The sequence below is a fragment of the Plectropomus leopardus genome, chromosome 18 (assembly GCF_026936395.1).
Source record: "Plectropomus leopardus strain MGB_pleo_1.0 chromosome 18, ASM2693639v1, whole genome shotgun sequence".
Taxonomy (NCBI): domain Eukaryota; kingdom Metazoa; phylum Chordata; class Actinopteri; order Perciformes; family Serranidae; genus Plectropomus; species Plectropomus leopardus.
The window spans coordinates 18,589,368-18,610,812 of NC_142193.1; the positions used below are offsets into that span (position 1 = coordinate 18,589,368).

Consider the following 21,445-nt stretch of genomic DNA (forward strand, 5'->3'; position numbering starts at 1 on the left):
CTTGCTCCTTTTTTGGGGCATTTCTTTCAAAGTTGCTCATTGCCAAGGCCTGCTCTAATCTTACATATAATATTATCTTCTTCTGCTTTTTTACTTATTAACTGTTGCCTTCTGCCAACTGCTTATTCTCTTGCATTTCCCAGGTTGTGAATTTTTTGTTTGCTTATTGTCATTTTGCCCCCTCAACTTTGCAAACTAACACAACACTGTGGGATATATGTATAAGAGGATCAAATAAAAATAAAACATACCTCAGACCTAAAATGGCTTAGGCACGTGGGCATATGCATACAGAAACTTGTTCATTCTCAGTTAATTTTCACAAATCTTCTGAGCCCACTGCCTACTGTAATAACAGCCATCTGCTCCATAGTGCCAGCCCATTATTGTGGAGCAACCACATTAACGGCCGTATTTGTGACTCAGCTCACAAGCCAATCTCTCTGTGGCAAACTGATCTGGCTTCATTCATTTCCTTGCCTGAATCTGCATTAATAAAATATGTCCACCAATTCGGAAATGAAATCTCTGTTTACTTATGAGGGTAATGGGCATGCCTAATTGTTTTATTTGGATTCATGTCTATATTTGGCTCACATAAATATTTATGCAAGCTTCTTGACTGATTGCTGACTATAAAAGTAAATATATCAGCAAGGGAGGGGCAGAGGAAATCCTTTTTACATTAAAGTGGATGTATGTTTGTTTTAATATTTATGGAGGCCATGCAGGATACCACACAGTTAAATGAATAGATTTTCTGATTTTAGATCCCTTACCTAAAACTTCTGTTGTAAAGGTAGGAAATTAACACAATTACCTAACTTGTTTACTGTTAACAATAATGGCATCTGGTGCATTCCCACTGGCAGCTGATTGCCAGAGAGACTCATTAAAGCCCTGTCTTTCTAGTAGCCTATCATCACAAAATGACAGCTTTCCGTCTACACAATCCTACTTGTCTCATATTAACCCACTTTTCCCACATGCGAGGCAGTATACAACCACAGTGACAAAGGAAGCCAAATAAATGAGCTATCAGCAGCAGCAGCAGCATTGTGTTTATTAAAGTGGATTTCCGCTACGATATTGCATTACCTAGTGGGAATGGAGCCTCTGCACGTGTAAATGGCTGCCTAACAGCCTAACGCCGGGGCTCAGACACAGTGCTGTTGAATAGTTATGAGAGTGGTTCATTAAGCTTGCCAACTTGCCTTTTTTAATTGTCCTGATATAACTACAGTGGTGAGAAAAGTGAAAGGACTAAAAATGTGATATAACAACAGCAATGTTGTCAATATGCTCAACAGAAGTTAATATTTTGAAGTAACAATTTTGCCAAAATTAAAATTTAAAAGTAGGTTCATCTGGTAAATTGTCAGCCGGCAGGTTGCTTTTACTCTCCTCACAAATTGGGAATGACCTTTTAAACCATGGCTGTGTGCAAAAACAACAAAATGCAACAAATTTTTTATTTAAACATAAACACTAAAAAAAAAAATGCTGCTCACAATAATCCTTTCTTTGTCTCAGAGAAATAAATCAACTTCTTATTTGAAGATTATTAAATTCTGATCTGCTTCTCCTACCATTCTTCACAACTGGAAATATATGAGGTTGATCTTGAGACTACAGCTCCCAGAATTCTTTGGCGTGATCACATGATCAAACAGCACAGGTGTTCTGCTCAGAGCCCTTTTCTGCTGCATCAAGATTAACCAAGTGATTTTAGCATACTGCTGATCTTTACATATTTTAGTTTAGAGCCACATTCATTGATTTATTTTTTTTTTTAGCCACTGGGGCAGCACAACAAGCTAAGTTTGATTGATAAACATGTTAGCAAACAGTTTGTTTAGCTTACTTTAGTTTACTTATTTAGCTACATATCCAACAAATATGGAGCAACATTAACTGTCATTGGGAGGAAGTCCTGTTTCTGGCCACCTGATCAATGTAAGTCCAATATTCACTCTCCTTTTAGTGTGGTCATTTTCTCCTAAGGGAAATAGTTGTTGTTTAGCTGCTAAATGCTCCACTGTGTTTAGCTAACTGGCTAACTTTGTGTGTTTGGTGCTGAATGCAATGGCTTTTCACGTTGTGGTGCTGGCTAATGGGGCTCAAGCCCCGTGTGTTTCTCCATCAAAAACACTGAATCTCTTAGGTTTTAAAGACACCTCCACTTCATGTCATTCAGATAATAATATATAGGCTCCATGTTGTTTATTGTTACTATGCTACTCCCTAAAGAAGTCAGCTTATTTGAGTAAATGTTCTTCTGTTGGCCTAAGATTCATCTCAGAGTGTCAAAGACCATATTTGGCATTGTTGGTCCTTGATTTGCGATTAGAGCATCCCAGATTATTTTGGCATGAATTGAAATTTAGCAAATTTTTCAGCTAAACATTTATACTGTAAACTCCAGGATGCTAGATTAGTAATGATGTTTACACCATATTCCTACCTTACCTATGTTATGTAACTCAAACAGACAATTTTGCCTCTTTCAAGGTGGCAGGAGTGAAAATCAACATCAACATTTGTCGTGTTGTGGTTTCAGAAGGAGGAAGACGGTTGATAACAGATACAAAATAGGATGTCGGCTCTACAGTAAGATTTTTTTTCTTCTTGGCAACTGTTGATGTGCTGATGTTTTTCCTTGGGTGTTTTATTATCTCAAATTGCTTAGAAAATCGTGCATATTGCTGCCATAAATGGGAAAATAAACATCTCTAGGGGAGCATGCCCCCGGGCCTCTTCAGATTTGGGCAGATTCCCAAATGTCTATAGCGTCTGGTTCCACCCCTGCTAGTTGGGTTTTGTTTTTTTTTCAGAGCTTTTTGCTGCCAACAGCTGTCTCCTTGGTCATTTAAAGGATAGCACTGTTGCTTTAATAAAAGTCAATGTGCTGTAAATTAGAAAACAGGTATGAATGGAATGAAAACCACTTTAGATATATAAATAATGCATTATCAGTATTTGCAGTGGGGTCTGTTGTCACATTGTAGCTGCGTTGTTGTGGGCTTTATGGTTTTATTTCCCCAATTACAAGGAATTTACTAACCATGTACGCTATCAAATTAATTGACTTAACTTGGATTGCCTTTCGGAATAAAACTTTCCACGTGTTGCTAAGGTAAACAGCAATGTGCAAACAAGACGGGCTGCCAGGTTCCACAGTGGCTCATTGTGGATGCAGTTTGGTAAGATAAGAGTTTAATGAGCCATCATCTATCATTGCTGATGTAATTTACAGAGCCCAGGAAATTAATGGATGTCATTTTTGTTTGGCTTGAATAAAGATCTGGATAATGAAGAGCTGAATTGTGCATGAGATTGTTTGGGATTTCTCTGTTGCAATGCACCGACAGAATGACATTTCTTCATGTCTTCATTCTGTCTTGAGGCGAACTTGATTTAGCATTGTCTGTCGTGTCCACAGGCCACTTTGATTGCTTTTGCAAATTTTGCAATGAATTATTTTCAGCTCATATGCATCTTAAATTGATATTTTGTTCAAATATAACAGCATGCAAGCTCATTCTTGGGATATAGAATGCACTTATTGTCATATTTCTGCTCTGACTGGTTAGTAAGGAGGTCACACTATATGAGTACACACATTATCCATTCAACAGCTGTTAGTTTTTGATTTTCTGCCTTCTCATTCCTCAGGATTTGTGGATTTTATTGTCAAGTGTTATAAGATAGTTTAATGTAAAAAATAATATTCAAGTATATTAAGAAATATTCCTAGGGATGTTATTTTTAAGCAGAGGAGAGGATTTAAATCATGAGGTGTTTTGGTTATCTATTCATCTGAATTTACGGACAGAAACAAGAGCATTTGTGTGTAATGTGTTCTTCCAAACACTTGGTGGAGCAACAGATACCACAATCCAAAATGAACTGATTTGAAGTGCTGCAGTGCCATCTTGTGGGGAACTCCTCAGTGTGCTCCCACTCTCGGTCCCCAGGCTTTTCAAATGACTTAACTCCCTTATGAAAATGCATTAATCATCTATATCACACCACATACTTCCATAAGTAGCCTACACGTAATTTTGTCAGTGCTAAGCCACAAATTTTAAAGCAAAACGATTTACAGCTCCGCTTCATAAGTCTAAGAGAGTCATGTTACTCAGCTGTGAGTGCTTTCTGTGGGGAGAACAGGTGGCCTCTTCTTTGGGGGAAATTTCCTTTTTTGCAGAGCAGCTTGAACCACCTGTAGGTCTTATATTTTCCAGGAGAAAGTGAAGATGACACACACATTCCTTACTTTGACCTGTAAGTTGATCATTACTTCTGTTTGATTCCACTTTCCTCCTGCCCAGAGAAGGGAAGTGGGAGGTAGGAGAGATACAGACTGCAGTCCCACTGCTTGCATGTGTTGTTGAAGTGAACGGGTTGAGGAATCTGTGAATTGAGTCGAAGCATGTGTGACTTCAGCATGTTAATGGATGTTTTAGGGTAGTTAAAAAATAGGGTTTAGGAAAAAGAAAAAATTAAAAAGCTGAGGAGTAGCTTTAGAGGGCTTGTATTTGAGATTATGTTGCCACTCATGACATGAGGGTTGCTGCAGGGAAAGTGGTTGAGCCTCAGCTGTTGTTTTGAGCCGAGGACCTGCAGGGTGACCGGACAGCTTTGCATCTGTTGGTCGACAGATGCAAAGTTATTACTGTGCTGAGCAGTTGTCGTGTGTTTTGCATTTGAGTGTTATTATAGCTGAAGGTGCAGAACCCGCAATGAAAGTGGGGGCAGAGATGTGTGTCCTACATATATGCAATGACACAATGTAGTTAAGTAGTAACACTTTGCTACAGTACTTGAGCATTCTATAGTATCTGTACTTAAATTGAGTTTTTTAAATTTTTGTCAACTTTCACTTTTACTCCTATACATCTCCCTTAAGCATCTTTGTTATTTACTACATGATTGGAAAGGAATGGAGGAAGGGACGGATGGATGTATGAAGGAATGAGAGGGAAGAAAAAAGTAGATTTTGTTCTTTAAATTCTTTAAGTTGTGAAAAAGACCTTATTTTTTTCAAGTGTAATGTACACTCCATTTTTATGAAGTTGTACATGTTAAGAATAAATAAGCTATATAATTGTAACTTTTTTAATTGTTCCTATTTTTATTACCAGCATTTACTTCTACTTTAGTACTTTTACCCTCAATACTTGAGTACAATTAATATCTTAAAATTACTTTTGATACTTAAGTACAGTAAATGTCAGATATTTTAAGACTTTACCTTAAGTTCTATTCTAATAGGTGACTTTAACCTCCACCAAAGTCATTTTCTGGTAAGAAATCTGTATTTTTACTCAAGTGTAGTGATGCACAGTAATATCGACACGTCATTAGTTTATCGACAGATAATGGCTTTAAAATGAAATATCGGTACCGGCTGATATCACAGACCTATATTTTTTTCATACATATATTGACAAAATGAACATGTACAAAACATAAAATGTGGGTTGAAGTATTTTTTCTTATTTTGCACAATGAATGAATATCACATACATTCATACTCAATATACATACATTGTCTTCTGTGTTTGGTGGGCCAAAGACAAATTGGTTTGGCTTCCAGGTTACTTCATCCACCACTGCATATATGCCCATGTATATGCAAACACAAGCAAAAGAGTAGGAAAAAGACTTTGTACTGAATATCATTACTGCTTGTGTCTAAAATGAAATATAATGAGGAGTATATGCAGAAAACAAAACCACAGAATAAAGATGCAAGTTCACTGAAATTAGATTTGTATGGCTAAGCTAAATTAAACAGGCATGTGACACACACGCACCTTCCCCTCCTCTCAGATGCATTTTGATGTTATTACATGACTGCGGGTTGTATTTTGACAGGGACGCCAGAGATGAACTGTAGCCCACAAATTAAGGGGAAACCCCCTCAAATTGGCTGCCAGAATGTGGCTTGTTTTGCGAGTCAAATCAGCTGCCCTGGAGATGTTTCAGAGGAGAGCTTGGGACAAGAGAGAGGGAGGCGGGAGAGGAATTTGGATGAAAAGCAATAGATACCAAAGTCTGGTATGGCGGTGCCAACCTGCCTTGTGATGAGCGATCATGAGTGATATTTGGAAAGTCCCTGAAGGGCAAAAACCTGAGAGACCAGAGGCGCTCCTCCTTAACCCCCTGAGGAAATCAGCATGCACATTTTGATGATGATTTTCTTATATACATTTTGTTATTTTTTCATCTTATGATGGGGAAGTCCTCTGGGCAGAGAGGGCGATTAGGCTACGGGATGCAGAGGGAGTCTAGAATTATGGCCGATTGAAAGCTTTTCTGGACCGGGTTCAAGAAGTGCTGACGAAGCAAGACTAAACATCGCAAACCGCAGTTGAAAGATTTGCACATGTGCTGGCTCCCCCTGCACTCCTGCCACCCTGGGATTAGTCCCATCCTGGGAGAGCAGCTACATTTACATGTGTGCAGGCAGGCATGTACACACACACTCACACTGCACATGCATATGAACCCTATAATTGGAGAGGAGGAAGGAAAGCAAAGCTGAGAAAGAGAATAAGTGTCAAGACTGATGGGAAAATGAGAATAAGAAACATAGAATTCCTGAGTAACCACAACCAGCAGCACAAATAAAGTCAGTTACCCAGTTGTAGTGGAATGGAGTATGTAGACCTGAGAATCGTAATGAAAAATTAAGTTTAAATTAAGTCTGTATTTGAACATGGAACAAAATAATCAAAAAAAAATAAAAAAAAAATACAACAAAAACAATGGGCCTCATGCAGAAAGCAATATACTAAAAAAATGTATCTTATTTTTCTTTGTATTCAAGATTTGCTCTTATTTTGTTAGTATCCACTGATTTCTGGTATTCACTAATATTTTCTCATGTTTGCTCTTCTCTTAGGTTAGAGAACATGTGAGAAGTGGTCGAGAGCACTCTTACCAAGTTAAGAAAAAAAGTCATTTTCACCATCTACAGATTGTTTGTCCATCCAGAGGAAACATAAATTAAACATTTAAGAAAAAAAATGCATGAATATCATATATAATTACATTTAGATTATTATGGTAAATTGACTTGCTTGTATAGTGCTTTTAGTCATTCTATAACTCAAAGCACTTTCACATTATTTTACAAATTTATCTATTCACACACACATTCATACACTGGTGGTCGAAGCTACTGTACAAGATGCCACCTGCTACTCAGTTTTTTAAACAATCATATGCAGTCATTAGGGGCAATTTGGGGTTCAGCATCATGCCGAAGGATAATTCAACATGCGGACTGGAGGAGCCGGGGATCGAACCACCGATCTTCACGACCCGCTCTAGCTCCTGATTCACAACTATTCATTTTAAATGACTTATAATGATTGGATTATTAAATTTGACGGCTGAAGAAATACCACAATACTTGGTCCATTGATTCCAGTTACTGTAATTTCAGTAAGTACATTTACTCAAGTTCTGCACGTAACTATAAATTAGAGAAACTTTTACTTTAAATTAGTATTTTAATCTCAAGACACTTTCTTCTTGACTAAACTTCAGAGGGAAGTATTGTACTTCTCGTATTTGATAATGTTGAGACTTGAAGAGTACTTCATGAGGTCCAGTATATCATATTTTAAAAAATAAAAACAAGGTGTCGGTGACATCAGTGGGCACCTAGCCACAGATGTACAAAAGTCCCCACCACATAGAAGCAAGACACGCAGACTTTACAGCGGATTTTCTTCGTTTCTGGTGTTTTGCAAGTCTTTGTAATTGTCTTGCGTCTTTTTGTTGTTTGTTGTTTTCGGTGGTTTCTCTCAGTCGGCCTGTTTAGTAATCCATTCATACTTAGGCGGGTGTCATAAAGTTTGTTGGTCAACAGAGGCATGTAGATAAACAGTAATTTTTAATATAATTGCTGCTCTCTTAAAGGTTTTTCTTAGCATTTTTGTTTTGATACAGCCGAAGATAGACAGGGAAGTAAAAGACTCAACCTTTATGGGGCACACTCTCTACCAGATGACCTGGAGGTCACCCCAAATTGCCGCTTTTTAAGCAAACGGTGAATTTAGATTAGGTCACCTTGCCCAGAGTTTTTAAACCACCTGTGCTTCACACTGTAGTGAAGACTTAAAGCAGCCTGCTTTCTATTGTACCTCTCCCAAAATCCTTTCTCAAGGCAGATATTTTGTCTTAGAGCACTGATGTTATCTAAACAATGCAGATAATATGCGTGCCAGTGAAATATAACTGGTCCTTCTTTATCTAGAATTGCATTTAAATGATTTGCCCACTGCAGTGATTTCATCCATTATTTTGTGGATTTCTGACCTCCAGTAACCTTCACCAGTTAGCCGACCCATCTGGTTGCCCTACACTGTCTCCCGTCTCCCTCCCCTGCAGCACTGAGAGCACCTCTTCTCAGGGATATCACACCGCAAAGCAGTGAAAGGTCTGTTTTATTAAAAGAGCCGTCTCCCCCAAACTACAGATCACTTTTCACATTCGATCATATAATCCCTGCACACCGTCCTACTCCACTTCAACACTGCCAGGAAGTGAAATGTTACCTACCTGGCTAGCTGTGTGTGTTTGTGTGTGTATTTCCACCTTTGCACAATATCTTTGGCATTTGTAATTTACTGCAGCAGAGGATATAGCTTTTCTAACTCCGTATATAGATATATATAGAAACTTTCCTTCTAAGTAGATCATTTACAGGAGCAGTGTGTAGGATCCAGGGGCATGTGGTGGTGAGGATTGCAAATTGCAACTAGCGAAAACATCTCCCATGTGTCAAGTGTGATTTCCCGGTTAGGATTCCTTCAGTATTCAGTGCTCAGGAATTTTTTTTACCAGGAGCCAAATTATCCGCAGAGTTCTTTTTCTCTCTAAAACAGACAGAACTGGTGATTTAAACCTGTTAAAACACTGACTGCTATCCATGGAGGCTGGCAAGAAATTATAAATGGCCCTATCTAGAGCCAGTGCTTATTTGATGTATTTTTGGCCACTGTAGAAACATGGCGGACTCCATGGAGAAGGACCTCCTCTGTATGTAAAAATAAATGGCTCATTCTAAGGTAACAAAAATGAATGATTTTGAGGCAATTATACTCTAAAGAAAACAAAAGTATTATTTTACATTTCTTCCAATACATCCCCCTAAATCCTACATATTGGACCTTTAAAAATATTGAAAAAATGGCTGTTTTGTTGTCAGATGAAATAAGAGTGCGAAATCCATTTCTGCAGCAACCTGTATTCTCTCTTGTTCCATGGAAAGCTTTACCATTTCCCCTCCAGCCCATTTCTCCTCCACCAAACCATAAAAACAGTCCGGCAGTACCAGGGGCAGTCTTGCACCAGGCCTCCTGCCTTGCCAAGGGGTCAAAGTTCAAGCTCATTAGCTTCTACAGTGAATAGTTTGTCTTTCTGGCACAAGCCAGAGTTCACTACGTCACCCCTCCTGCAGTATAGCAGCCCTGTCTTCTCTCTGTCGTCCTCTCTCATGTGTTTGTCTCAGACCTTTAAAATTTGACACTGTCATTACTTCATAACCACGTGACATCTTGGCTTTGTCACTAAGACAAATAGTAATTTTTCATTTTTTGTCTTTTATTGAAGAGTGATGCAGCTTGCTGGGTTGACTGGAAGTGGGTTGTAAGATGACTTGGACGATGGAGCGTTGGATCCTTTCTTTTGACTCTTGGCTGAGGAACTGAGAAGAGACTTGTAAGGGAGACTTCTATCTGTGGTCATGAGGGAATTTAAGCATCCAGCATGTAACACAACACACTTGAGATTTGAATTGTTTCATTGAATTTCTTTTTCTTTTTATGAATACATAACCAGTAAGCTGCTTAATGACTATTTAGACAGGCAGACATTTGATCTCAGGTTTTTGTTGATCTTGAACCCAAACCAGGTCGTTTACGTTTTGGGGTTCTGGCTGTGGGTGTTCATACTGAGTGCCGAGCATAATGCTTATTCCTGGCCTTCCCAAAAAAGTCAACATAGTCCTGTCAAACATCATTGGTGCTTCTCTATGAAATATCATGGATATTATTGTCACTGAGCATTGACTGTTGTCAAGTTGATTCTCTGTGGGAAAAAAAATAATGGAGCAGCACCAAGCCAAACATTACCTTAAGGAATACGGAGTAGAGAAAGCAGGATTGGAAACCACAGACTCCAGTCTTACTCAAGCTTTGTGTTACTGTGGTCAAGGTTGACCCTCCCAGACACAAACTCCACCTTTTGACTGTGAACCTACACTGAGTCATACCCTCTGTCTTGCGTCATTCAAATTGCAGAACACCAAGTTTGGAGTGGCACTGGCAACAAGCTAGCACGGCCATGAAGTTTGTGCGTGCTTTATCTTTCACCCTCTTATATCTTGACCTCAAACAGCAAACACGCTACTCTTATTTTCATACATTCAAATCATCATCACCATCCGCTGTTCCAAACATAACTTGCCGCACCCATTTGCATTCAGCAGCGTTTAGCTTCTGCAGTCAAATCAAACTGCTGGTCTCCAGCACAGCAGTGACAGTTAACACTGTTCCAACGCCCTAGAGCCACAGTTAAGGGCCTATATGTCCCCTTCTGTCTCCTTGTCTGTGAGAGCAAGCGACGGTCAGGGACCCAGTGTTGGGTTGGAGGCGCCAGAGCATTGTGCAGTGGATGACCTCGGCAACCACACTGAGGTTTGTTGCTTTCACCAGAGCTCAGCTGTAATGAACTCAGAGCAGACCACTAAAAGGCTAAAGCTTCCTCTTACTACCCATGCTGAGTCCCAGCTCCCCAGACTCAATGAGGCTGCAGTCAAGGGGGTCTAGCTGTTCTCTGACAAGACAGAGAATGAGGGTGAAAGCCAGTGTCATGGCTGCTTTACCTCCTGTTTGTGTTTGTTGCGGTCCTTTTGAGATTGTCTAATGGCTGAATGCAACAGATCAAGTTCTTGGGTTTGGGGTCCAGGGGTGCACCATCGATATATTTTTGAAAAGGGGCCCCCGATGACTAATCATATTGGCAGTTTTTTACTATGACAGCTAAAAGCACCTTCAACCCTTTTAACTCAGCAATAGAAATGGTTTGCCATTTGTATTTTTGCTTATTGTGATGTCATTTCTTGGAGTATCTTCAAATACTTCATATCCCTAAAAAGTAAGTAAAAAGGTTATGTAAGTCAATAAACCCTAATAATTGATTTAAGTATTGAAATTGTGCCATTAAATGTTAATACAACATGTTTTGAGATTTTACGTGATAAAAAAAAAAAAACACCTTGATCCAAAGATTTTTAAAAGCAGAAATAAAACATTTCTCAGCACTCCATAAGTTATTCTAACTATGTATAGTATCTCGTTTTACATTACGGGGAGATTCCCTGTGCAATTTTGGCGCAGTTATGGCAAAATACTATGTTTGCACTGAACGTAAGGTAAAGTAACATAAAGTGATGACATGATGACAGGGATTTATTTCCTGTAAAGGCACTATATAGTGCTCCACTGCTGTCCCTCCAAAATAACTCAAAGTGAGGGTCCTTTTAGCGATCGTATGACAACTGGATACCGTTACCTAGCACAGACAGCTAGCTACTGTTGACTCTCATACCAACATTAGGTATAACTATCAACACAAAGAAACAAGGATACCCTTATGGTCACTGAAATAACAGAAAAACAAGAATACCATGCCATGCCATGCTATGCCATACCATATACATTATTGTCCTAGTAGGGAAAATTATCTCGGACTCAGATGCTACGCCCATAAAAATCTTTACAATCACAATAAAACAAACCACATATGAACAAAATAGCAGTAACTGTACCAAATCACACCAGTGAAATACACATAATCCAAAATGTACATACGTTACACATATTAGATATTTCACACACCCTGCTGTTAAAACAGCATGAAACTGATGGTTTAACAATGAGGTGTGTGCAACATTTGTTATATGCAATGTATGTGCAGTAGATTGCCTGTGCCTTTTGGATAATCTGCAATTTATTGTAAGAAGAGGAGAAAAGATGATCCCAGGGGGTGTTTGGAGACCATTATGGGCTTCTTTGCCCCGGGGCCACACAGAGTCTAGGATCGCCACTGTTGATGTTGAGTCCAAGATGTTGATAGTTTTGTGTTGCATGAGAAGACACAGCAGGGAGGAGGTAAACAGGTTCATATCTGTTTGATGCTACACATTTTGGGAGGTGGTACCAACTGCTGTAATTCAGCTCAAGCTTTATATTCTTTGCGGTTGTGTAAAAGGAAAAAAAAAAAAGAGTGAGAACAGAAAAAAACCAAGTGAATGAATTCTTGAAAGATTTGTGGCTAAATGCTGTAACACATTTCACTACAACTGCAAAGTGAGAAACCTGTTAGTAAATCATTGTCTGTTGATACAGTGCAGCTCATTTCAAAGCCAAAGTCAGGCGCAGGAGTGTTTCACAGTGTCTGGACTGTGTTAAGGTGAGAGAGGGTTGTGTAAACGACCCTTTAGCCACTTGCTTTATAGATCCACACACACACACAAAAAGCACACCTCTCCTGCTGGCCCCATATTGTTTTATTCTTTGACAATAGATTCAGTTACATAATGAACCCCATCCATATCAAAGGCTGGACCAGGGATAGACTGGCGTGGCTCCAAGCCCCTCAGAACAGGCCAAAACCACATGGGAGAACAAACTCTTCCCTATTTTTTCCCCCCGCTCCCCTTCTCCCCTGCTCTTTGTCATACCACAAAAGATATCAAGTGTGAGAGGATGGACATGTGTTGCTGATCATATGCATATTAAACAAATATTGCAATGGTCACCTAATATGTTGCGGTGTACTGTCCGTTTTAGTATGGCCCAGAAACCAGAGAAAGTGTGGCATCCCAGACATGGTTTTAAAATGCATTCCTCATGGCACTACGGTATACAGCGCTTGTGAGAATTCACTATAGAAAATCCAACCGCAGGCTTGTGGGGTATATATACACAAGCAGGGTAAATGGGTTTTGATGGGCTCTGCTGTTTTGTCTGAATCGCCATGTTGCGCTGGGCGACAAGATTTTGGTGCTCCCACAGAGTGCGCTCACACACGGCTCTGCCAACACTGAGCTACATTTAAAACTCTGGTCCTGCTGTCCCCGCCGCACTTTCTGCCAAGCTGCTCCGGAAACAAGAGAAATAAGGGAAGGATATTTTTCTTTTTCTTTTCTTTCTACCTGAGACTTTCCAGCCTTCTGTCCTCATCCTCTTTTTCTCTCTCTCCATCATGTTCTGTCGCTTCTTCCACTCTCCTCACTCGCTTTGTCTCCACCTCTTCTACCTCTGTGCATCAGTAGCATGAAAAATTTGTGGCAAATGTTCCTCCCACACTCCACATTCCAGGGTCTTACAGGATCCCACATGCTGGCGGCTCAGTCTCTCTTTTCTGTGTCATCGGTGACAGAGGAGTGCAACTTGTGTGGGTGCTGGGGGCTGTGGGGAAGGGTAACAATGTGTGTGTGTGTGTGTGTGTGTGTGTGTGTGTGTGTGTATGCAGAGGGGGGTAATATGCTAATTCATCCTCCTTAATTACACTGGCCAGAAGAAAAACTCCCCTCATTGACATTTTGAATTAATGATTGTGGGTGTCAATAACCCGCAGACACCCACTTATGTCACTTTGAATTACAGTCAGATATAAATAACGTTAAGATTTTGGTGGTGTCTTATTTACAACAATTTTCACATACATGCCAAACTAGATCTGTCTTTTTAAAAAAGCTCTTCTGCTTAGCATTTTAAATTTCAAAGGGGACAAAGAAATATTATGTTACCAACTGTCAATCATCAAATGTCTTCCCAGTGTGACTAAAACACAGGACAGTAAACTCACTCTGTGACGAGTCGGGAGACAGGAAGTGTGAAGGGAAAAAGGTTGAGATGAGACAACTTCAAGTAAAGATGGAGAAAGTACATGACGATGGAAGAGTGCCACAGTTCAACAAAAGCAGAAAGCTGTGACAATGAAAACACAGCCATAGTTACTAATCAACAAGTCTTAAAGCTGTGGAAAGAAGATGAGCAGCTATGCTGCCACCCCATTCACAATTGAGATGTGCCAAGAAAAAGTGAAAAGGAGAGAACAAATGAAAAAAGATAGTGAAAGACTGTGGACAACTGTTCAGAGAACAGAACATGACCAGATGTCAAATTGTTGCTGTATTTTTTTCAATTTTCTTTATTTCTTTCCTCCCGTTTAAAAAAAATAAATTAGCAACACTCCACCTGTGGTGGCTGTTTTTTTCAACACCATTACTATCACCATTTTACAGTGCTGTTAAACCCCACTTATTATGATATTTATTTATTTTAAAATGATTTCCAACCTTTTGTTTTTATACTTTTATGAGTATGTGTGATTTTTTTACCAAATGTGAATTTTATAATGAGCACCAGAAAGTTTGATTAATCAGAAAAGTAGTAAAAGTAAACTGACACTCTGTGACTTTCCGTGGTGCAGTAATCCCTCTCCATCTGGCACTCAGAGCAGGTTGAAACAGACACTGAGAATTATTTGCAATAGTTTTAGACCCAGGTCTTATTATCTTTTCAGTAAACAACCATGATCAGCTGCTCCACCGGGACAGATTTACTTCAAAATGGAATTTGTTTTCCATGCCTGATTGAAGCACCAGATTTTAGATTTTCTGATTACAAAGTTTTCAAAGAGCTTTATTTATTGATCCTTCTTGATTTACCAAGAAATATTTCAATCCTTAAAGCACAAACAAACTGCAACTTTCTAGACATTTAAAAGGCAAGACACTCCTTTAATATTATTTTTTTTCTATTCTCTTACTTTACGTTAAAGTAGCTAAACTAATTGAAGTTAGCAGCAAGTCCACACCGGAACTGGTCGATGCTGGCCAATCATAGGCTGCCTCAGAGGAGCCAGCATCGATTTAGTGGCATTTGGAGAGCGTTGGCATTGTGCTTCCCTCGCTTCGTCTCTGTGCGGGCCCGTCCGTGAGGAACTGGGGAAGTCAATGTTGGTTCTGTCTTTCACCCTGTTTTGCTTGGCCTGGTCACGCCAGCAAACACAGGAGACACCAATAATAAAACAGACTCCTTTATTTAGTAAGAAGAACAAGGAGACAAGGCAAAATAAGCCCAAGGAAGTCATTTACTTGGGCGGAGCAGCTAGAATTTAGTTGAACGTGTTTGCTTTGGAAGTCGCATGAGATACAGTCGCAAAACAAGTGGGTCAGACAGCCTCTTTGAAAAAAAGCCATTTTCACTTGATCCATACATGGTTAAAGTTCCGGATGAAAACGTGTTAGTCACATTGTTATCGAATGCAAGTGTTGCAAATAATCTAAAGTGGAATCACTCGATTTCTTCCAAATGTATGAGAGACATGAATACGTTTCAGTTGTGCTGGAAGTAACACACCGTAATTTGGGTTAAAAAAATACACCTCAACATAACTTTGTGTGTTCATAAAACCCACTTATCATATTTTCTTCTTTTTCTGGACGAAATAAAAAGCCACCGATGATGAGACATTAGCTGTGATGTCTCCAGGATCTTAAAAGAGACTCGGTGCATCAAGTGGGCTGGGCGGACTCAGTGGCAGGCAATAACCATGCTTTATGTCCACTTCATTTCCCTTGCAAATCAGCCTCGCATTCTCCGAGTTTTCACAGTTCCCAGCTCCCTCTTTTTCCCCGAAACATGCCCTGAGTCAGCCAGGCTCATTAAACAGGATGAGACTATTACCAGGCGAGTTATCCTGCTCCTAACAATGGGATGTGGTCAGGTGGTGGAGGCACCAGTTTCACTGGGTTCATCTCGCCTTCCCCCTCCTGTGTCCTCTGGGTCCAAGACCACGAGTCCCTCTGTGGCCAATAACGCCCTTCCTCCATAAACAATAACTGTGACAGCTGGAATGTAGCGCAGCCTCAGTGCGGCAGTGTTAAAATTACTGTAAATTATATTTCATTTCCAATTTCTGCATGTATGTGAGTGTGGGGATAGTTTTTTTGCATGTGCTAAGCGTCTACTGTATGTGGTTGGACCCCATTTGAGTTTATGTCCATAAATGTACAGTTCTTCTTAGGCGAAGCTGCAGTGTAAAAAATGTTCATTCATTCATTCCTTCATTCAGTATACTGTGCTGATGTAACTTAGTGAAGCCCCCCATTCCAGTTAATTTTTTTTTTAGCTATTTACAGTAGGGCTTTCAAGAGGCCCAATCAGAAACTGTGGACAAGTTCCAGGGAAACAGGACCCAAGCACCCTGAAGAGCCTTTTTGCCTCACTTTTATTCACTCCTGTTCTTTCTCAAGAGTTCCTCCTGAAAGTATTTGGCAAACACTGGTGAAAAAAAAAAAGACTTTGAGGGAAGAAAAACAACAAGTCGTTCTTGAGCCACCCACACCCCATCTGCTGTGGTATTATCTTCTTTTATTATCTACAGATTATGTGCGCTGATATGATTTCTACAGTTTGGTCTGGTGGTCATTGTGGTTGTACTTGTTGTTTTTTTTTTGTTTGTTGAGTGCTGTGATATGAGACAGCGAGTGGGGTGGGATGGGGGGATGGGGGGGAGGGCAAAAAAATCCTCCCCCATGTGCATCTAATCGTCCATTCAGCACCCTCTTAATGGCTTGTCAGTTCCCCTTGCCCTTCCATTTTCTGTCCAATTAATTCCTTTCTAGCTCTCCGGATAAAGGGACACAATGGGGCCCCTCCACAGCATAATGAATCATTAAAATTCAGCAGCGCGGCCCTGGCACTTGGCTTCTCCCTGGGCTGGTTAGGGACGGCTGCTTGGCATGCATGCCAGGGCCAACTTGAGCATTCTACCCGCTGGACCAGGGGAGATGGGATCTCATTCCTCTCTTGTCTGGGGTTTAACGAAAAAAATCTGAACTTAATATTTTGGTAGATAGTATTTTAATATTTTGGTAGCATCTACAGTGACACAGTAAGTGTCAACTCGAGGCCCTGTAAGGTCAGAAGGTTATGTGAGAGCTGTTTACTGCAACATGTGTCAGTTTTATTTCCAGTGTCTGTAGATTTATTTTTAAAAAAAAGAAAAAAAAAGACCTTCTGAGCTCTAACGCGAAAGAATACTTTAACATGTATTTTGCATTTTACAGAATTCAATTGCACCTGTTTGAGCAGCAGTCAATTAAATTTAATGTGAAGGTTTGATTACAAACAAAAAATAAATAATTCCCTAAATGTCTCCCCTCACAGCTGTAGCTCACAGTGCAAATGTCTGACAAGCTTGTATCCATGAACACTATTTTATTTTAAAAAATGTTCCCAAATACATGTATGAATAGGTCAAAACTAAGTATGGATGCAAATAAGAATGACAGAGACAAATTTCCAGAAAAAGTATCTTTTTATTTAAAAAAAAAAAAAAAAAAAGGCCAGCGAATGGGTTAGCTGTGCATGTGTGAATGAAACTTTAGTTAATAGAACAACAATAATTTTAACAGCCTTTCTCAAAATGATACACCGGAATAATATACAAAACACAGTTCTGTGGACAAAACCCGGGGCACGCTGCTCCGTGCATTTCTCACACAGCACCTCACCGAACGTTACAAACTGAGGCTGTAAGGAATGATATCAAATTAAGGATATAATCAGGAGCAGGTTAAAACTGTAGGAATCTCTGGTGGTGATTACTGATTGTGTGCTGCCTGAAGTTTGTTAATAATTCAATTTCATATTGAAATACTGACAAAAAGCATTAGAAGGCACAAAAAACGTTTTGCGCGAGACTGCAGCAGTGAGTTGGCACTTGATGGTGGATGAAATAAATGTGGGCACACTCTTAATTTCACCCTTAAACCCTAAACTTTAAGTAACGGATGATGATTTTCAGTAGAGTTTATCATTTCTTGTGTGTTGTCACGGGATCTCTTTCCCAAGGCTCACACATACAGAAGCGCTTCTGACACACACACACACACACACACACATACGTACACATATCCGTGTGCTGTCCATCTATGTATACAGGAGGTCCAGCTGACATGTCACTCAGAGTGTGTGGTGTTATTTTACCCCATTTCCTTTAACCCTAGATCATGACTAATCGCAATTTGCCAAGCATAGCTTTCAGACACCTGTTCTGTCCTGTGTGAGTCTGTTGCTCTGTTTGCTTGCAACTTGGAATGGAGATGTTACTGGAAAATTGGTCTTCCTTGGAATGATACCGAAATTTTTTGTACTTGTATCGTCCTTCACTCCTTGTTTCCATTAAAACCAAACAGTACTGTAAATAACCAAACCCACATTACATGTGTTTTATCTACTCAAAAACAACAACAAAAAAAAACAATAATGCATTAACATAAATACATATAAGACTTTTATGCCAAAATGACACTATAAGATTCATATGAGCCATTTAGTTAAGACTGATCAACTGATGCAAATGGCTGCGATATAGCTCTGGCCGTTAATGTAAATTTCACTGCAAATTCACATAATTGGTCCCGTGTACGATCTCCAATGTATCTGCTTCTCCATCTGCTCCACAGCCGAATTGAGCCAAGCCGTTTCTCTCCTACACAACTCGGCGGCAGGCCTCTGCTTTACCTCACACACGTGCAATCTTAAAACTGGAAAAAAAATGACGGGGGATGTACAGGATGTAGGCGTAGGCGACGTGTCCTCATGGAGGAGTTTTGGCTCACCAACAACACAATTTGTCTTTGTGTAAAAAGTCTGTGTTTGAATCGCAACGATAGAACTTTGTATAAAATCAGCAGGCACTTTTTTCTTTTTGTTTGTTTCAAATGGTCACAGGTAGCCTACTACGCACACTCCTCCACCTGCTCCTTACTTCCTTCATTAGTAGTGCATCGATCTGAGCAAGTCTGGTGCAAACTGACTGTTTGTTGTCCCTTCAAGGTCGAGACAGCGTGGTGTAGACGGGCTGGTCCCAGCTGGAGGCAGTGGGGCTGTGGGAAGGAGCCATGGACAGACTGTTGAGGATGGGGCTGCCGTAGGGCCGCCTGGATGAGTGGAAGTAGGGGTACTGGTAGAGGCTAGAGGGGTAGCCAGAGTAAGGGTTGTAATAGTTGGAGCTCTGGAGGTCAGTATAGTCACACTGGGAGCTGGAGAAAGAGGCTGCGGCCGAGGCAGCTGATGTGGCCGAGGTGACACAGGCCTGGCTACTGTAGGAGCCGTAATCGGAGTGCGAGGGCGACCCATGGGAGTGCTCACTGTAGTGGCTGGGGCTCAATTGCTCTGTTTTAATATGGAGCCGGTGCTGGCCCACCTCGCTGGCGGAGGGGGCGGAGGAGGACATGGTGCTCTTGCGGCTCCACGCTGACCCGTTGGCGCCTGCATGGTTGTATGAGGAAGTGTAAGAGCCCCCAGGCGCTGGAGCCTGCCCGTGGCTGTGGTCTGAAGGCAGGGCGGAGGAGCCTGAGGCGTGGCCGTTGAGCGGGAGGTACTGGTCAAACTCATGCACGTCAAAGGTCTCCATGTTGCTGATGACATCAGTGCTGAGCTCAGAGATGTCGACGTTGCTGAAATCAATGTTTTGCCTGTTGCTGTCGACAAGACGACGGCCCTCGTGTTTCAGATCCTGCTTCACCCCATGGTGCAGGTCTGTTTTGGGAGTAGTGGGTGGTGTAGGGGGACCATGGGGCTGCCCTAAGATATAAAAGGTTAGAAATAAAGTGTGAGAGGTCATCACTCCAAAAACAAGATCATTTAAACAATTCACAGCAGCAAATTAAAACTCACACACAAGCTGCATTTGGTACATTAATTCTCATTTTTCTGTTAAATTTGACACCATACCTGCATGTTCAGGGTGGTGGTGTCCGTCAGTCATCCCCGTCAGTCCTCCCATCCCAGGTTCAGCTTTATACATGTGATGTGCCAGTTCTGCTCCTGAGTCTGAGTCGCTCTGGCCTGGTTTCATGTTCTTCCGTCGCCGTGGCTGATACTTGTAGTCTGGATGATCTTTTTTGTGCTGAACCCGGAGTCTCTCTGCTTCGTCAACAAACGGCCTCTTCTCACTTTCTGAGAGCAAACTATGAAAGGGAGAAAAGATTAAATATTAAAATATATGTCGTCAAACTAGAATAATTTATTAACTGATTAAAATATATAATAGTTGGATTGCCAAAATAATTTAGAGCTTTTTAGAGGTCTTTTTTTTTTAAAAAAAAAAATAAATCTTCTAATGCGTTTGCCTTTAAAATTCTACCTTTTTATTTGCATGTAGTCGGTTCTATATTTTTTTCTTTAATTGCCAAAGCTGTAAATGTAAAATGAAATTATTGTGTCCATGCACAAATCTACGGCCAAGGCATCTGAATGTCCTCAGTCATTTTCTTTGATATTTATTTACACCCTCTCCATCCTTGTACATCTCAGTAGATAATGGCATGTGTCTTACCGCCACAGTTTCCCCAGAGTCTTGCTCAGCTCGGCGTTGTGCAGGTGTGGATACTGATCCGCCAGCTTTCTGCGGGCTGCTTGCGCCCAAACCATGAACGCATTCATGGGTCTCTTGACGTGAGGTTTATTCTTCAGTGAGCCGTTCCCTCTCACGGGCATGGGCACCAGGGACCAGTCGTATCCTTTGAGGACCTGAGAGACGGCGTCCCGTATGCAAGCTGGGAACCGGTCGTCATCCTCCGCGTCCAACTTCTTGCCCAAACCGGCAAGCAGGGATCCATGGCCGTCGGAGCCCGTCGGTGAGGACGGAGCATCGGAGTCGGACTCGTCCTGGGACATGGAGCTGTTTGTGCCGGATGGACTGCACGGATGGTCGCCGCCACACTTGTCATGCTCCTCTGTCATTTTTAACATTCTTCGCTCAGCCCCTTAGGGTTGAAAATCCGAAAGAGTAACCTTCAATTTAAAACAAAAAAATCAAGCAATGGATTGAGGCGCGCAGCAGAGTGGCCAGTGCGCCTTTTACGCACGGTGCGCCACAGTTTAATTCCTTCAACAAATTCTGTCAGTACTGGTCCGTTGTTTTCCTCCTGCTTCCCTGTTTGTTTGTCTTCGTCAGTTTTGTTTTCCTATGCTGTCATGGGAGGTGCAGTCGTGAAAGTTGTGGTCCACAATGTGAGCTGAGGAGCTGCACGTTACAGCAACTTGTGTTGGAGTTTTAAAATCGTCACTCCACCCTCCACCTGGGATTGGCTGGAACAAATCACCACTTTCCCTCCATTGGTTCAAGGCTTTTATGTGGGCTTCATTATTATAATGATTTTATTTTTTTCATTGGTGACACGGATCTGGTTTTTTTTTTTTCTGAAATTACACACGCTGTGTGACAAACAATTCTATAATGTTGTTAGGAAATGCAGTGAGTGCAGAAAATATTCAAACGCTTAAAAATACTGAAAATACTGAATACTGAAATACTGAAAATGAAAATTATTTTT

At 40.7% G+C, this 21,445-nt stretch overlaps 1 protein-coding gene and 1 long non-coding RNA gene across 2 annotated transcripts in view; one reads left to right on the plus strand and one right to left on the minus strand.

The window, feature by feature from the left end:
- Positions 1-1,667: 1,667 nt before the first annotated feature.
- LOC121956511 (uncharacterized) overlaps positions 1,668-21,445 on the plus strand; it is a 34,868-nt gene continuing 15,090 nt past the window's right edge. Inside the window, exons 1-2 of the long non-coding RNA XR_015779656.1 lie at positions 1,668-1,956; positions 2,512-2,610. This is a non-coding gene — a long non-coding RNA (uncharacterized LOC121956511). The remainder of the gene's footprint in view (positions 1,957-2,511; positions 2,611-21,445) is intronic.
- On the minus strand, positions 17,400-21,146 carry LOC121956510 (transcription factor Sox-8). Its single transcript, XM_042504769.2, has 3 exons — positions 20,446-21,146; positions 19,842-20,077; positions 17,400-19,691 (listed from the first exon to the last, which is right to left on the minus strand). The coding sequence occupies exons 1-3, from the start codon at positions 20,859-20,861 to the stop codon at positions 18,937-18,939; spliced, it is 1,407 nt and encodes a 468-aa protein (XP_042360703.1). The 5' UTR covers positions 20,862-21,146; the 3' UTR covers positions 17,400-18,936.

Bases quoted from the DNA above. Each gene is read 5' to 3' on its own strand.
- LOC121956510 (XM_042504769.2), bottom strand. From the start codon at position 20,861: ATGTTAAAAATGACAGAGGAGCATGACAAGTGTGGCGGCGACCATCCG. The intron at 20,078-20,445 runs GTAAGACACATG...TCCCTTTCATAG, and splicing joins ACTCTGGGGAAACTGTGGCG to TTTGCTCTCAGAAAGTGAGA. The intron at 19,692-19,841 runs GTATGGTGTCAA...TTTATATCTTAG, and splicing joins CCACCACCCTGAACATGCAG to GGCAGCCCCATGGTCCCCCT.